The 15,043-nt window shown below is 39.8% G+C and overlaps 1 protein-coding gene across 1 annotated transcript in view; it reads right to left on the bottom strand.

The window, feature by feature from the left end:
- LOC311037470 (matrix metalloproteinase-17-like) overlaps positions 1 to 15,043 on the bottom strand; it is a 112,332-nt gene that overhangs the window by 2,620 nt on the left and 94,669 nt on the right. Inside the window, exons 7-9 of the mRNA XM_084046646.1 lie at positions 12,975 to 13,057; positions 7,374 to 7,526; positions 3,768 to 4,025 (exon numbers count right to left, since the gene is read on the bottom strand). Of these exons, the coding sequence (XP_083902772.1) occupies positions 3,768 to 4,025; positions 7,374 to 7,526; positions 12,975 to 13,057 (494 nt within the window). The remainder of the gene's footprint in view (positions 1 to 3,767; positions 4,026 to 7,373; positions 7,527 to 12,974; positions 13,058 to 15,043) is intronic.

Below are 15,043 nucleotides of genomic sequence, written 5' to 3'. Positions count from 1 at the left end.
TGATGCTAAATGATTTGGAGAAGTTGACATTTCCTATTTCTTCTCCAGTATTTATCTCAACATTCCCTTTCTTCCTCTTCCTCACATCTCTCTCTGTTTTATCTTTAGTCTACAATACCTTCTCTCTTCCCCTCTCTTACGGTGGCTATCTCCATTTCTCTCTCTGTTTTCTGCTCAGTTTTTTTGACTGATCTGGCAGAGACTAGCTGGGCTAACCCTGGGTGGTTTCTACAGCTAACTCCTATTTTATTTGTATTGTTGACACACTGTTGTGGTGGGCAAGAATTTTACAGCCTGCAATGTTGCCATGGCCGTTCCCCCCCCCTTGGGTTGTATTGTACTGCTGGATTACAAGTTCATGTGAACCTTAAACTCGCTGTATCTCATTCCAGAGTGGTGTTAGCCAGACTAGGCAGGAGCAGTGTGGAGAAGCAGTGTGTGGCTGTATACAGTAAATAGAATACTATGGGCCCTATCTTGTGCGCTATGCCTTGGCACTACCCGCAATCTGTTAATTACGCACAAGGCAGCTGGCGTTGGCCCTAAACGGCAGGGTGCAATACGTTAGTCCGACAGCGCATTCCTCCGACAGCGCAGTGCTCCGACATTAAACAGTAAACCCGAACCAAACCCGCACCCTAACCCTAACCGCACGCGGATGCCACATAGTCGGAGAAAAGGTCTGTCGGATTAACGCATGCCTCCCAAACGGCATCTTACGGCGGTGTTACTCGCAATACATTATGTCGACTCCCGTATTTGCACCTGGAGGTGTGGCTGATGGGCGTGTTGTTGCGCTATCCGCAAAATCGATATCTTGCCCACACGGCACACGCATATGGGAAAGCGGGTTGCGGCTCCTCAGACCACCCGCTATCCCAAATCCATTTGGTTGTTGAGCGCGCCTGGAATGGAAATGTACCGTAAATGTCTTCCTCACTCCTAATTCTAAACGAATCTGTGATTCTAATTTTCCTATAATCAGCAGAAGTGAGTGTCAATTCCTTGTTTCAATTGTGTTATAAGTTAGTCTATTCAAAGACAATGCTTTGTGCTGCAAAATGCCATTCGCTCCAAACCACACACTTCAGTTTGATTAATCCATTGCGCAGGAAATCTAATACGGATTACATGTTCTATAATCAGTAACCACTAAATATAAGTAAGTGATACTTCTGTGTATCAAATATGTCGGGATTTGTCCGACATTACATGTGCCTCAATGCGGCTGCAGAGCTGAACAGCGCAACTTCTGAATTACGTGATTGTGATTGTCATTACAATTTTACTGTAATCCACAAAAGCGTGACTGTTAATTCCTTTTGTCAATAAGTTGTGTTTCTATCAGCAGTTGCCAGTTAAGCTTCAGATTAAAGACAAATAAAATGTAATTTGATCTGTGTTTGCTTTAACCACACCAGACCATTCAGTTTAATTAATCCAGAACACAAGCGACTTCTATAATTTAAAGTTCTCTAGCCAGCAATGTGCAAGTGATAATTCTGTGCATCAAATATTATTTTATTCGGCAATCAATGTCGGACTGCCTCTTCGCTCTTCCATGGGCAGAGAGGGAGAGATGGCACGCTGATTGGTATAATTAATGTAACGCCCAAACCACACCTGCATAATGTAACGGGTAGCACAGGTGTTTTAGGTATAAGGCTGGTGGCGCAAAATAGCAATGCGGCCACGGGAACGTCCCTTGTGCAATGCTAAATCCCCAAATAGTGGGTAGCGCGACTTGGGCGCAAAATAGGGCCCTTAAGTGTTAAAGGGACTACACCATGAATTTAAAAATATATATATATATTTAATATCATATTGTTTATGTCCCTCAAACGTTTTTCAAAAGGTTTGAGCCTAAATCAAGCCTCAGATATACTCATTCCAACTAACTTCTCTCTGGCTTATAAAGCACTTTTACCTGCAATGCCACAACGTCCTGTTTGGCACGGGGCGCTATTGAGCCAGTTTGTATGCATGTTATCTCCTGGTTCTGTGTGGAAAAAGTAAAAAAAAAAAAAAAACGAAAAAAATAAGAAAAATAAAATAAAAATAAAAAAGTTTTTTCTTTTTTTATTTTGGTTGGAACTGAAAAACGGGAGGAATTGTTCCCTGACGTGACGTAGGCAGGGGGACCAAATGAGTTTGGCCTGTTTTTAGACCAATTTACAGAAAACCCCAGATTTGCTGTGAAAGCCTGAGTGTTCAAACTGGGGTATTTTTGAGGATAGAAGAGAGGTAGGGGAGACCAAAAACACACAAAAAAGAAGAAAAAGTTAAAATTCATGGTGTAGTCCCTTTAACGCATGTGAGACCATGCGTGAGCCATCTCCTTTAGTATAGTCTGCTTTTCAGTGGTTGGCCTTTTCTCTCAGACCCAATCAGTAGGTTAGGGCAGGACCTTTGTAGCTTGTGCAGCTTCAGAACACAGGCCATGAACTCGTAAAACAAAGTTGTTGTTGTTTCTCTCAGCATAGTAGGTCACCGTCTGCGTTCTCTGCAACACTTAAATGGGCATATTTGGCAAAGGGTTTGATGCACTGCAGTCAATGCTGAAACTGCTTGTTCACATCCTTTTTGCAGTCCATTGATAAAGAATGTCGTATTTTTTTTTTCATTTCCACCCAATGTGTGGACATCAAAAGGATTCCCCACATGTACTCATGTCAGCAACGTCTTGTATTATCATACAAGTATCATTGTCAATAAAGCACTATGTCCTTGTGCCAACATTTCCCAGTATACAGACGCACGCACGCACGCACGCACGCACGCATGCACACACCAGTGATTACCCAGATACAGATACCAATAATAACAGTGGACAACAAATAATAAAAACCTATTGATTTTTCTGCAGGTGCAACTTCAATATCTACAGTAAGTAACTGAAGGCATCGATTAAAGATAGCCACCACAGGGGAAATGAGTAACATTCCTGTAATACATCTACTCCTCTGCCTTCCTTACTGAACCTCGCTTACTTCTACAGTACTTTAATTGTATTCATATTCATAATTCATGTACACTACACATACATAATTCAAGGCATTGGGAATGTACACAAAGTATTTGCCCATAACCAGCTCGCTTGTGTGTGTAAACGTGTGGGCACACGCTGCTGTACTAAATGTTTGTTCTTGATATTTACACTATAAAATACAACAAATGTGATCGTTTTATCATGTGGAAATCCTCTTGAATTCAAGTGTAAACTAAGCTCCCCATCTAGTGTTTCAGTCCAGAGCACTGATTTACACTTCCCTGTATAATGTTGTCGCACGTAGAAAATAGTCGATCTACAGGCTCACAACACATTGCATCACGACGTGATGTAGATCTGCTATTTTCACAGAATGTTCGCCCCCAGAATAGGAACTCTAGGGCAGGGGTTCTCAAACGTTTTTGGCTCAGGGCACCCCTGTAAATAACCTTTTTATCCACAGCACCCCTGAGTTACATTGTTACTTTATTGCACCTTACATTTAGGTCATATTACGCTAGGTAAATATGTACATCTTTCCCCCTAAGATACAGTATGTCACAAGGAAAATTTGAGAGGATATCAATTTCCATTAGGACAGATTGAAAATAACTTTGACATTTAACCACTTGAACCCCAGCACCCCTATTCAGGGGGGTACATTTGCAACTCACGTCCATTTGACTAAATATAGAGGGATTAAGTGGTTAGACTGAAATTATAAAAGTATTCTGGCACCCACTTTGAGAAACCCTGCTCAAGTTCAGGGTACACTCACCATCAGACCACCTAATGGCGTCGTCCAGGTTTGGCGGCAGCCCCTTCCATAGCGTAGCGTCTTTAGGGTACCCCAAGTCCATACGTCTCATGTGGTCATCGTAACGCCAGTAGTGATTGTCCTTAAAAAAGTATGTCTTGTCGTTGTGCAACCAAACAAAGGCAGCGTCCACGCCCTCCATCGGTAGGCCGAAGTCACTGATTGGTCTTGGGTATCCCTCCTCCACGTTGTTGTCTTTAAATATCCAGTATTTTAGACCTGAGTGGGCGGGACAAAAAGGTGTGAGTCAAGGTCCCCACAAAAGTAGACCAATCACAGCTCACACTGTGACGTGCATGATTTGACTAAAGTAATTTGTTGTAGCATAAAATGGACATACATACATATTTACTTCATCCCTGGATGATTTTTTGATAATTAGGATTGGTATTAAACATTATTGGAATTGGTCCATCCAGGCGCCTCCGGATGTTTTAAGTCCACAGGGGCAAGTTGGTATTTCAAACTATGCCAGTTTTTTCAATCCTTCATTTGTGGTCCAAATGATCTATTCTAGAAATAGTGCCCAGATCAAAAATATATAGAAAAACAAATCTATTTTAAAGCTACAATCCATAAGTTTTATGTCTGTTGTCTCTCTCTTCCGACAGAGATATGTAATTATTTTTTAAATATATTTTTGGGACTTTTCTGCCTTTATTGATAGTACATAGTAAAGAGACAGGAAACAGGGTGAGAGAGACAGGGAGTGACACGCAGCAAAGGGCTTGGTAATTGAACCCAAGACTCGCTGTCAGGCTGCATTCTAACCACTAGGCTAGCGGAACCCCAGCGAGATATAATTCAAATTAAAACAACAATAAAGATGGCGGCATACTCAATCCGGCGTGCCGTCTGCTTCAAATAACTTTATTTACATTGTCAACCAGTGTTCTACCAGACACTAGGGTTGAAATCAATGCAAGAGTAGGGAGACCAACAACAGCTGATTGTATTAACATACAGTATTCTACCATACAGGTTGGTTAACATTTTACGTGTTAAAATAAGTATCTTTAACTTGCTGTAGCATAGAAAATACATACCATAAACGGCACTGAAGGTAAAAATTTGTTCATGATGTATACACCTACCATAGTAAATAAGACAGACAGACAATAGAGTACAAAAGTCCTGACGTCACTCGTTCATCCCCAGGTTCGCAAAGTCATTTCGCTAAGGAGAATAACATTGGGTCATCTTAGAACCTTAGAGTCTCATATAAGAATTGTGGTCCAAAAAAAAAAAAATGTCTCGGCGATATTGTCAGGGAGGAGGTTCTGTATCGTTTATGATAGTCAGTCACTTATATTTGATACAGTCTGTTTCTGGCAAAAACGTAAGTAATTCGGCGGAAGTAACATTAGCGTTTTCTCACCGTCAGTTGATGCTTCATATCCATAAGAGTGAAACCGCCGGGGTCATTTGTTTATTTTTGGAACACAGTTCTTATTTGACGCGATATTAAATACGTCTATGGTATTCAGAATGGGGGTGGAAAACCGCGAACCAGGTAGACAAACCTAGGATGTGTAAATTACGTCAGACTTCGGTGCTCTATAGCAGTAAGCATGCCCGACGATAGCTCCCATAGCCCGAATTCTTTTACATAAAAACGCTAATAAACAGCTTACATTTTGGGAAAGTGAAAAACGGGCGTCACTGTTCCGTGCACATGCTAATGGTCAATGCCCATGTTCAAATTCAGATGAATTGCTCCAGCCACTGAGGAGAACCGGGCAGAACAGGTTTTGGTGACAGGTTTCGGTGACAGCTTTAGGTGACAGAGGTTTGTGGAATTATAGGTGGATGTTCGAAAAAGGAGTAGGGAGAAGTCGGGTCCTACCCCTTCTTTATGTGTCTCAACACAATTACTATTTAAATATTCAGGCTTTCAACCCCAGTGTTTACATACTAAATATTCAGGCTTTCCGACCCAGTGTTTTACATAGTCAAATTGAAAAGAACAAAAAAAAAATCCCTTCTCTTGTAACTTGCAATGTTGAGAGCGTGCACAAAAAGAAGAATTTCACCCACTCACTTTTACACCAACACTGTAAAAGTGAGTGTGGTGTGACAATAAAATGTATTCTGATTCTGATCATGATAATAAAAAAAAGGTTAGAAGACACATCACACATCATTCACAGTTTGGCTCCACAAGGAAGGACAGAATACTCTCTGCCCAGAAAACCATTTCCCAAGATATAAAACCTGTGTCCTTGAGTTACTTTGTATGTATGTTATCTTCACAAAAGATAACATCTATCAAGCAGAAAATAATACTGAAAAATACGGCTTATTTTCATCTGCTACCCAGATGCATTTGTTTTTGTATGAAAGGCAATAAAATCCAATATCTGCATGTTTACACCATGATTCACTGACCTGTATTCAATGTATTTGTGATGTCAAACTATCAAAGCAACATTTTTCACCTGCCGGAGGTAATAAAGAAAACAAAACCAACAGGACCAACCCAGTGGAATACTATTCTGCCACTATCTGTTAGAGATTTGTATTTATAACTTATATAAGCACTTTGTACTTACATAGTTTTCCCCCACAGGTGTGTGTGTGTGTGTGTGTGTGTGTGTGTGTGTGTGTATGTGTGTGTGTGTGTGTGTGTGTGTGTGTGTGTGTGTGTGTGTGTGTGTGTGTGTGTGTGTGTGTGTGTGTGTGTGTGTTACCGGTTTCCCCCCTATTGGCTTCATGTCTCTTCAATGTCACAAAAACCTTTCTAAATTATTTTGAAAATAGCCGATCTACAAGCCCACAGGCTCACAACGTCATGGTGCAACGCCTAATGCCTATAATGCCATTGAAGTGGTTAATTTCTGTTGCATTTTGCACTCGGAACTGTTGAGGAACTCAAGCTATTGTGGTAGTCTGGTTCTGGTTTTGAAATGACTTGTTTTAGAAGGAAGTGCTTTTACAGGAGCATGCAATTTGGGTATTTATCAGACGCTCTTATCCAGAGCAACAAGTGCGATCGGAATAAGCAGAGTAACAATGCAGTCTTGTCAACAAACAAGGTAAATAGAGACATATGTAGAGTGCAGAGAGAACAATGTGGCACCTCAAAGAAACTAGGATACCAGGTAAACAATGAACCTAGCATCTGTCTAAACAACATTCTCAACATTTGTGGCCAAGAAAAACAAATCTAACAAAAACAAAGATATATCTGCATAGTAAACTAGCATCCAGTGGTGTTAAGTAACTAAGTACATTTACTTAAGTACTGTACCTCAGTACAATTTTGAGGTATTTCGGCCATTTGAAAATAGCAGATCGTCTATTTTCAAAACATTTTTTATACATTTTGAACGTGAAACAGGACATTCTGCACAATAAATACTTTTACTTTTGTTACTTGTTACTTGTTGTTACTTAAAGTATATTTTGATGCCTAAACTTCTGTACTTTGACTGAAGTAAATTTTGATTACCAGACTTTTACTTGTAACAGAGTATTTCTACATAGTGGTATTGATACTTTTACTAAAGTAAAAAAATGTAGTACTTCTTCCACCACTGCTAGCATCCAATATTTTCTTTACAATACCTTTAAAGAACACAATCTTGTGGTCTCCAGGTCTCTCGTATACAGCGTCCAGACTGTTCAGGTTGGCTGGCAGGCCTCTCCAGAAACTATGGATCAGAGCAGGACGCAGTGACACCAGGTGCTTCTCTCTGGTCAGACGCCAGAAATACTTCCCTATGTGACAGGAGGCCGACACGGAAGTTGGAATTGGGAACAACAGTACAAGTACAGTGTATGCCCATCTGTGGATACATTTTCTGTTGAAATACGGATATCGTCGCTGATCTGTGGAAGCATTACATGCTTTAAGAGCTGAAGCCAATTCTACAAATGCCTTCTGAATCAGTAGTTCTAAGACTTTCAAGATTTTCAAAAATGTTCAAAAATAGCAGATGTACAAGCCCGCTGTGAGCTTGTAGATCTGCTATTTTTGAATAGCCAACGCTAAAATCTAAAATGACACAGATGCTTTCCCAGTTTTAATGGGTTAAGATATGGGAAAAAATAACCCGTCTTCCAAATGCTCCAATGTAGCTATTATTTAGTCCCTAACTCTTGCAATACTTTCCATTGGTTGAATATTTATAAAACCCAGACTCAGACCACTTTCACTTTCATAGCAGATCTACAAGCTCACAACGTGTCACAGTGCGACGTGTTGTAAGTACTACATACTGTAAAACAATTTTCCCAAACATCTACACTAATTCACACAATTACAAAGACATTTACACAGACGCAACCAAACAAAATGTTCAGCACAGCTGTGTAAATTGCGCCGTGTCTAAAATGTGTGTCTAGAGATGATGGCAATCAGTCAAATGGAAAACAGACCGGGCACTTCAACTGAATGCAAAATTGCTGGTACAGTGACCAAAGGACTGATTGATTGCCCCATCAAAATGTAAAATTTCAAATAGAACATGATTAGATTATTGAACCAAACTGATGCACAATTCCCTCTTTATGGAGCGCTAGCAGTTGTGATGTGAACCCATAGCCTGAGAGGACGTTAAGGTGAGCGCGTTGCGTTGACTGATGTGACGACGCGTCGAATTCTGTGACCAGAGCTCTTACGCCCGTTCAGAGTATGGGAAGGCATTGTGGACTCCCCATTGGCTTAAAGCCTGCTTCACAAGCTGGTTAAAAAAAGAATGAAAAAAGACCACCAATTTAGGGTCACTTTACTATTGTTTTTGACTGTGTTAGTGTGTTTGGTGTAGTTGTTCTCAAGCTGAACCATGAGGGATATTATTTAAGAGAACACATTTGTATGGAGGCCTTGGGCTGTGTTGGACTGCAGTTCCCCAGCTGACCCACCACTCATCTGAATCATTCATTCTGGCATTGACTACCACAGTCTGACTCACCCGCTTTTACCCATTTAGACGGGGAAAACATCTGTGTCATTTTTAGATTTCTTTGGCTATTCAAAAATAGCAGATATACAAGGTCATAGCACGGCACAGGCTTTGTTTTGCCAGTGAGATGTAAATTCAATGAGGACACTTTACTACTAATGAATTGTTAGGAAACTCAGAAGGCGTTACAACAGAAAGCCAAACAGTAAGGCCAAACAAAAGCAATTACAAAAAAGTAAAGAAAGTTCCAACAAAAAGACGAAAGACACAATAACACAGTAAGGACAAAACAGAAGGATGTTGAAAGATAAAGACTGTAAATAGATAAAAAGGGAAAAAAACTAAAACAAAAAGTTTAAATAAATAAGTACAGATAAAGAGTAAAAGCTCAATAAATGGGTTTTAATAGAAGTCTCCGATTCTGCAAGTCTTATCTCCTCAGTCAGGGCATCACAAAGCCAAGGGGCCCTGGCGCTATAAGCACCGTCAACTTTAGATATTAAGATGTCTTTATTATTGCTTTCATACTCTGTTCTTTTGCTTGTTTTCACAATATATAACTTGTTTTATCCTGCTGTTCTTATTTCCAATATTGTTACACTGTTGTATTGTGCCTTTTGTAATCTCTGCATCATTGAAAATGAGGCCCCTGCCCTCAATGTATTTCCGAGAAAATAAATAAAGGTTGCATGAAAATATTAAGCCTAGACTTTGGAAAGGCCAGATGGGCCCCACCTGAGGATCTAAGGCGGAGAACTGGGTATTATGGGGTCATTTTTTCTATAATGTAGCTTGGTACCAGCCAGGCTCAGATGCGCTCTAAAAGTGATCAGTCATATCTTAATATCAATTCTAAACCGAACATTGAGCCAATGGAAAGACGCCAGATAAGCTCTCTGTTAACACCAGTAAGAAGCCTAAGCTACACATTCTGAACTATTTTGGAGGTGAGAGAGTGACATTTGGTTTATGCCAGAAAGTAATTTGAGTTTTGAAGAAATAAGAATGGATGACTTTTGAATGACTTTTCCCAAGGTCAGTATGTGTGAGCAACGACTTAATTCTGAAGATGGTTCTTATCTGAAGAAAGCAGGACTGGACTTTTTTTTCTTTTTTTTTAAATGTTCAGTTCAAAGCTTAAATGTGAATTGAATAGTACTCTCAAATTTGTGACAGCGGGCTTCACATTAGCAGGCATGTGACCATGACTAATGAGTAGTAGCAGATTTGTGATTGAGATTTAGTGTTTGGGGGACTGAACAATGTGATTTCTGAATTTTAATTATTGTGTTGAAAATAATTTTAATTTAAGATGAGCTATCCGACAGCTGACATCACTGAGATACTCTTGGTTCACCAGGTCTCAGGGGAAGGTATTTATGTGTCTCGTCCATGTAGCAACGAAGAGCCATTGTGACATAGGATGATTCGGCCAAGTGGAAGCATTTAGATCAACTAGATTAGATTGCACATTAGATCAAATAGTACCTAAAATTGCACCTTCCAGTACACCATAATGCGAGTTGTAGAAGATGAGTAATTACCAAGCCCCCGGGACCACTGGGGATTGTTGAACCTGGTGGTTAAAACTGGTATTGCAATACTTCTGCTTTTAACCCAATAAGACCGGGAACGCATCTGTGTCATTTTAGATTTATTTGGCTATTCAAAAATAGCAGATATACAAGCTCATAGCGCGGCACAGAGTGCTGCACCATGAGCTTGTAGATCTGCTATTTTTGAAACATTTTGAACATTTGTGCAAATCTTTGAATACCGGCATATATTTTTTAAAGCCAACATTTGTAACTCAAATCTTTGCTTCTGGGGGTCCCTGGAACAACATATTTTCAGATGGGGTCCGCAGCCAAATACATATCATTTTGGGGGTCCTTGACATGAAAAAGTTTGAGTTTACTGATATTATAGCAACATAAGTGATTCTGAAAACTGTTAGGATTTAGAAGATATTTTGTAGAATCGGCCTCAGGTCTTAATGGGGTTAAAATGCTAGTGTGCCTGCTCTTTGACCAAAACCATGTTGGTCAAATACTGAAGAAGAGGAGGGTACTTCTGGGTGCTTCATGCGCTGGGTGAGCAGCTCCATTGAAATGAATTGGTGGGGCAGGGTTGTCCGTTCACTAGATTTTATATAACTCTATGGTAATTATCCATGGTGGCTTTGTAGGTTCTTTCTAAAAGGAAAGCAGTGGCTGAAAGTAACTCGGTACATTTACTCAAGTACGGTACTTAAGTACAATTTTGAAGTACTTTTACTTTACTTGAGTATTTCCATTTGTTGATACCTTCTACTCCACTACATCTGGGAGACAAATATTGTACTCTTACTAGTTACTTTGCAATGTTAGATTTTTATTACGAAACAACCACATAATTAACCAATTGAGCCCTATTTTAGGCATTGTCTATTAAAAAATAGCCGATCCACAAGTTCACGATGCGTTGTGAGTTTACTTTGGTGTTGTAAGTATATTTTGATGCCAATACTTTTGTACTTTTATTAAAGTAACATTTCGCATACAGGGCTTTAACTTGCAAAATGATTTCTACATTGTGGCATTGCTACTGAAAAGGTACTTCTTCCACCACTGAAGGTGAGAATAAAACCAACTAAGTGCAGTGACCTTGAGGCCAACCCAGGTTTAGATGGTCAGTTAAATGGTATGATCTGCTGTGTCCAAATTGCATTCTCTCCCGCTGTTGGCTGCTAAAAGGAGCTTATTGGATACCTTGAGAAGGGCAGATTCTGTCCTATGTAAAGCACTAAAACCTGAGTAAAAATGGTCAAAGTTTATGACACATTAAAGCACTGGGGCTAACTGTATCAGTACAAGGCTGCACGTGGTTGATTTTATAAGGGATATGATTCAGATAAAAAGGAGACAATAATGCAGTTTCAACATGGCTAAAATAATGAACCTTCAATTGCTTTGAAAATTCCTATGGGGTGATTTGTTTCCTTATATCCTCGATTTTATTTATAACAAATATTTATAACAAATATCTTTTGTGAGGCATTGTTAAAATGACATGGGAAGGGGGTGATAACTGGGACTAGTACCTTGAATGAAAATTCTGAGGGATCTGCTGAAATTAAATGAGAGATGAAGCATGCATTCTTGTTCTTTCCTCCTACAGTCTGTCTTTTATTCCTGGGTGGATTCGTTTAGCCAGGGCTTAAGTGTTCTTTTTTACTTTGTGTCTTTGTCTTTGTAGGAGCGACGGGACCACCTGACAAGTGTTATTAAAAGGGTAGACCTGCTCCTCTGTGTTAAAATGTGGTTTAAAGGCGATTAAAAGAAGCAGCGGTAAAACGCTCAGAAAACTTGCTGGCAGACATACTCAGTAAAATCCTTAATTTATACATTTATAACTCTGGAAGTGTTCAAATGTAACACTTTGTTAAAAGGATCCATTTGATTACATTTCCACACTCTCTCGAATTAAACTAACACAAGGATTTTACCCTGTAGATATAAAAACACGGCAGCGGCGCTGTGTAAATGTACTCTGATTAATAGGCAATTGAGATGAAACCAAACTGACACAGAGATATCTTTAGCCTCAAAGTTATCAAACGCCCTTTGAATGAGTGGGAATAGTGGGATTTCAATCACTCTGACTTGTCCTCAGGGCTGCAACCGTCAATTATCTTCATAGTGATAATTTTATCGTTATTGATGAGTACTTTTTTTGGATAATAAAAAGTAAGTATGTATCAACGCGAACACATTGTAATTTCGATTAGTCTGAGTAACCACATAAGCCCTATATTTTATACTGTAGTACAAGGTATGAAAATAGCTGACCTACAGGCTCACATTGCGCCACATTGTGAGCTTGTAGATCTGCTATTTTCGAAAGATCTTTCACATTTGTGCAAATCTTTGAATACATATATTTTTTTAAACAACATTTTTAACTCATATCTTTTTGGGTGGTCCTTGACATGAAAAAGTAAAAATATTTTGTTCCAGGGACAACCCCAGAAGCAAAGATTTGAGTTACAAATGTTCGCTTTAACAAATATATATATTCAAAGATTTGCACACATTTTCACGAAAATAAATAAATTGCAGATGTGCCGCGCTTATGAGCTTGTATATCTATGGCTATGGCTATTTTTCAATAGCCAAAGAAATCGAAAATGACACGGATGCGTTCCCGGTCTTAAAAGGGTTCATTTGGTCTTCTCCTTGCTCCCTCCCTCACTCTCTTACATACTTTGGGGTTTCCGTACCTTTGAAAAAGAAGGCCTCCCCTCGTATCTGGGCCACTGCATCAAAGTTACTGGTGCATCTGTCTGGGGCGTCTGGTCCCAGTCTGAGACAGAGAGGAGGAGAGAACGGAAGGAGGGGTGTATGGAGGAAAGAAGAGGAAGAACAAAATCATATTTCATGAAACAGCCCGGGACATTCTATTTTCATATCATTTGTAGCTTGTGACTTCTAATTTAAAACAACATATCGTTACTCTTGTTCATACGTCTTTACTAACAATTTGCACCTGAAATTCCGAATACACATGCTGTGCGTGTGTGCATGCATGTACAGTATGTATGTATGTATGTATTGTATGTACAAGTATATACATACACTCTCGCACCCACACACACACACACACACACACACACACACACACACACACACACACACACACACACACACACACAACTCACAACTGTTTATATACGTGTTTAAGCACTGTATTATGTATACACACAGTGTGTGTGTGTGTGTGTGTGTGTGTGTGTGTGTGTGTGTGTGTGTGTGTGTGTGTGTGTGTGTGTGTGTGTGTGTGTGTTACCGTGTGCGTGAATTTCAATTACACCTAGGCAATATCATTAGAGACGTGATGATCAGCATGACATCAGCTCCTCCAGTGCATTGATCTGTGGGTTTCTAGTGGTTTAAACCAGTGGCATGGCCAGACTGCCAATGACGAGGCAATTACCACCACAAGGCTCTCTGTGTGAGTGGAAGCCCACCAGTCATCCTATCAACAAAGATCTCTATTCACAACTCCATTCACTCCATGTCACTGCAGAGAGGACTATATTAGTGACCTTTGTCGGCGCTAATCCACCTTCTCTACACTCCCTTCACAAGTGGAGCTCTGGACAAGAAATGAGCCGTTGAACCAGTCCATGTTTGAAAGGAGGTTAGACACTTGTTGTCAAGTCAAGCATTATTTCTACTGTCCGTTTGTGCTGCGTGTGTGTGCGCGCGTGTGCATGCCTGTGTGTGCCTGTGCGTTTATGCCAGTATCAGACGCTGAATGAAGGCATTTAACTTTGTAGTCTAGGTAACATTGCATGCATGCAGAAAGAAAGCCATCGATGTTTTTTCATCCATCCCTTTCTAAAAAATATTGTAAAGAAAGTGCAGGCTAGCTCTAAGTGCCTCTCCACAATTCATTTAATTTACTTATGTATTGAATTGGCCCATTAATCAGCACATCAGCATTAACCATATTTTTTCCTGTTTGGCAAAAACAATTTCATCCAGCAGAGGGGAATGTAAAATGGGACAGTTTTGAGAGAAGTGCATCATGGTTAATCATGGTGAAAGCTCTTTTAAGTGCAGAAAAAACACTTACATAACCAGCCCTGTCAAATAAAACTTTGATGTTCTCAAAGAAATAACAAAGACGCTGTATAGTGATGTTTGACAATCATAAGATGTGTCAAAGGTGGCTAAGAAGTTGCCAAGCAGTTAACGGAACAACTGGTAAGAAACATATCGGACGAAGGTTCTTCGGTTTGGACTTGTCACCAGCCATAACCACTTAAACCATATACTGTATGTTGTCAGATAGATCAAATATTTTCGCCAAAAGTACTTCTGTTAAAAGTACTGCTATTATGACATGCCCAGAATAGGGCCGCCAGGGTTCATGTGGTTAAAGACAGGGGTAACCTTTGCAGAGTGGATGGCACTCTACCCTGTTTTATGGACAGGTTTATTAGGCGTGATTTGAGTGTGCTGGAGCCTCTCTATGGTGCTTTATAAAGTTACTGTCCAGACGTGGCTTTAGAACTTTTCAAAGAGCAAATTATGTTTTACAGCCTCATAAACAGACATGTCCCCTTAAGGCTAAACACTTTTAGTAAACGGTTTTCTGTCATTGATAAGGCATTCAAAGTGCATTGTCAATTCTTCAACTGTGCTCATGAAAACATTGTAGAAGCTGCTGACGATAATAATGTCCAAATCGTTAGTCAGAGCACAATTCACCTGGGGCGTCATTGGATTTTGTGTCTTCGTTTCATTCGATCAAGTTAAAGTTTTTCCCATATCAATGTTTTCC

The sequence above is a fragment of the Gymnoscopelus microlampas genome (genome assembly GCF_963454915.1).
Source record: "Gymnoscopelus microlampas genome assembly, chromosome: 21".
NCBI lineage: Eukaryota > Metazoa > Chordata > Actinopteri > Myctophiformes > Myctophidae > Gymnoscopelus > Gymnoscopelus microlampas.
This window is presented reverse-complemented; position numbering and strand designations above follow the sequence as displayed.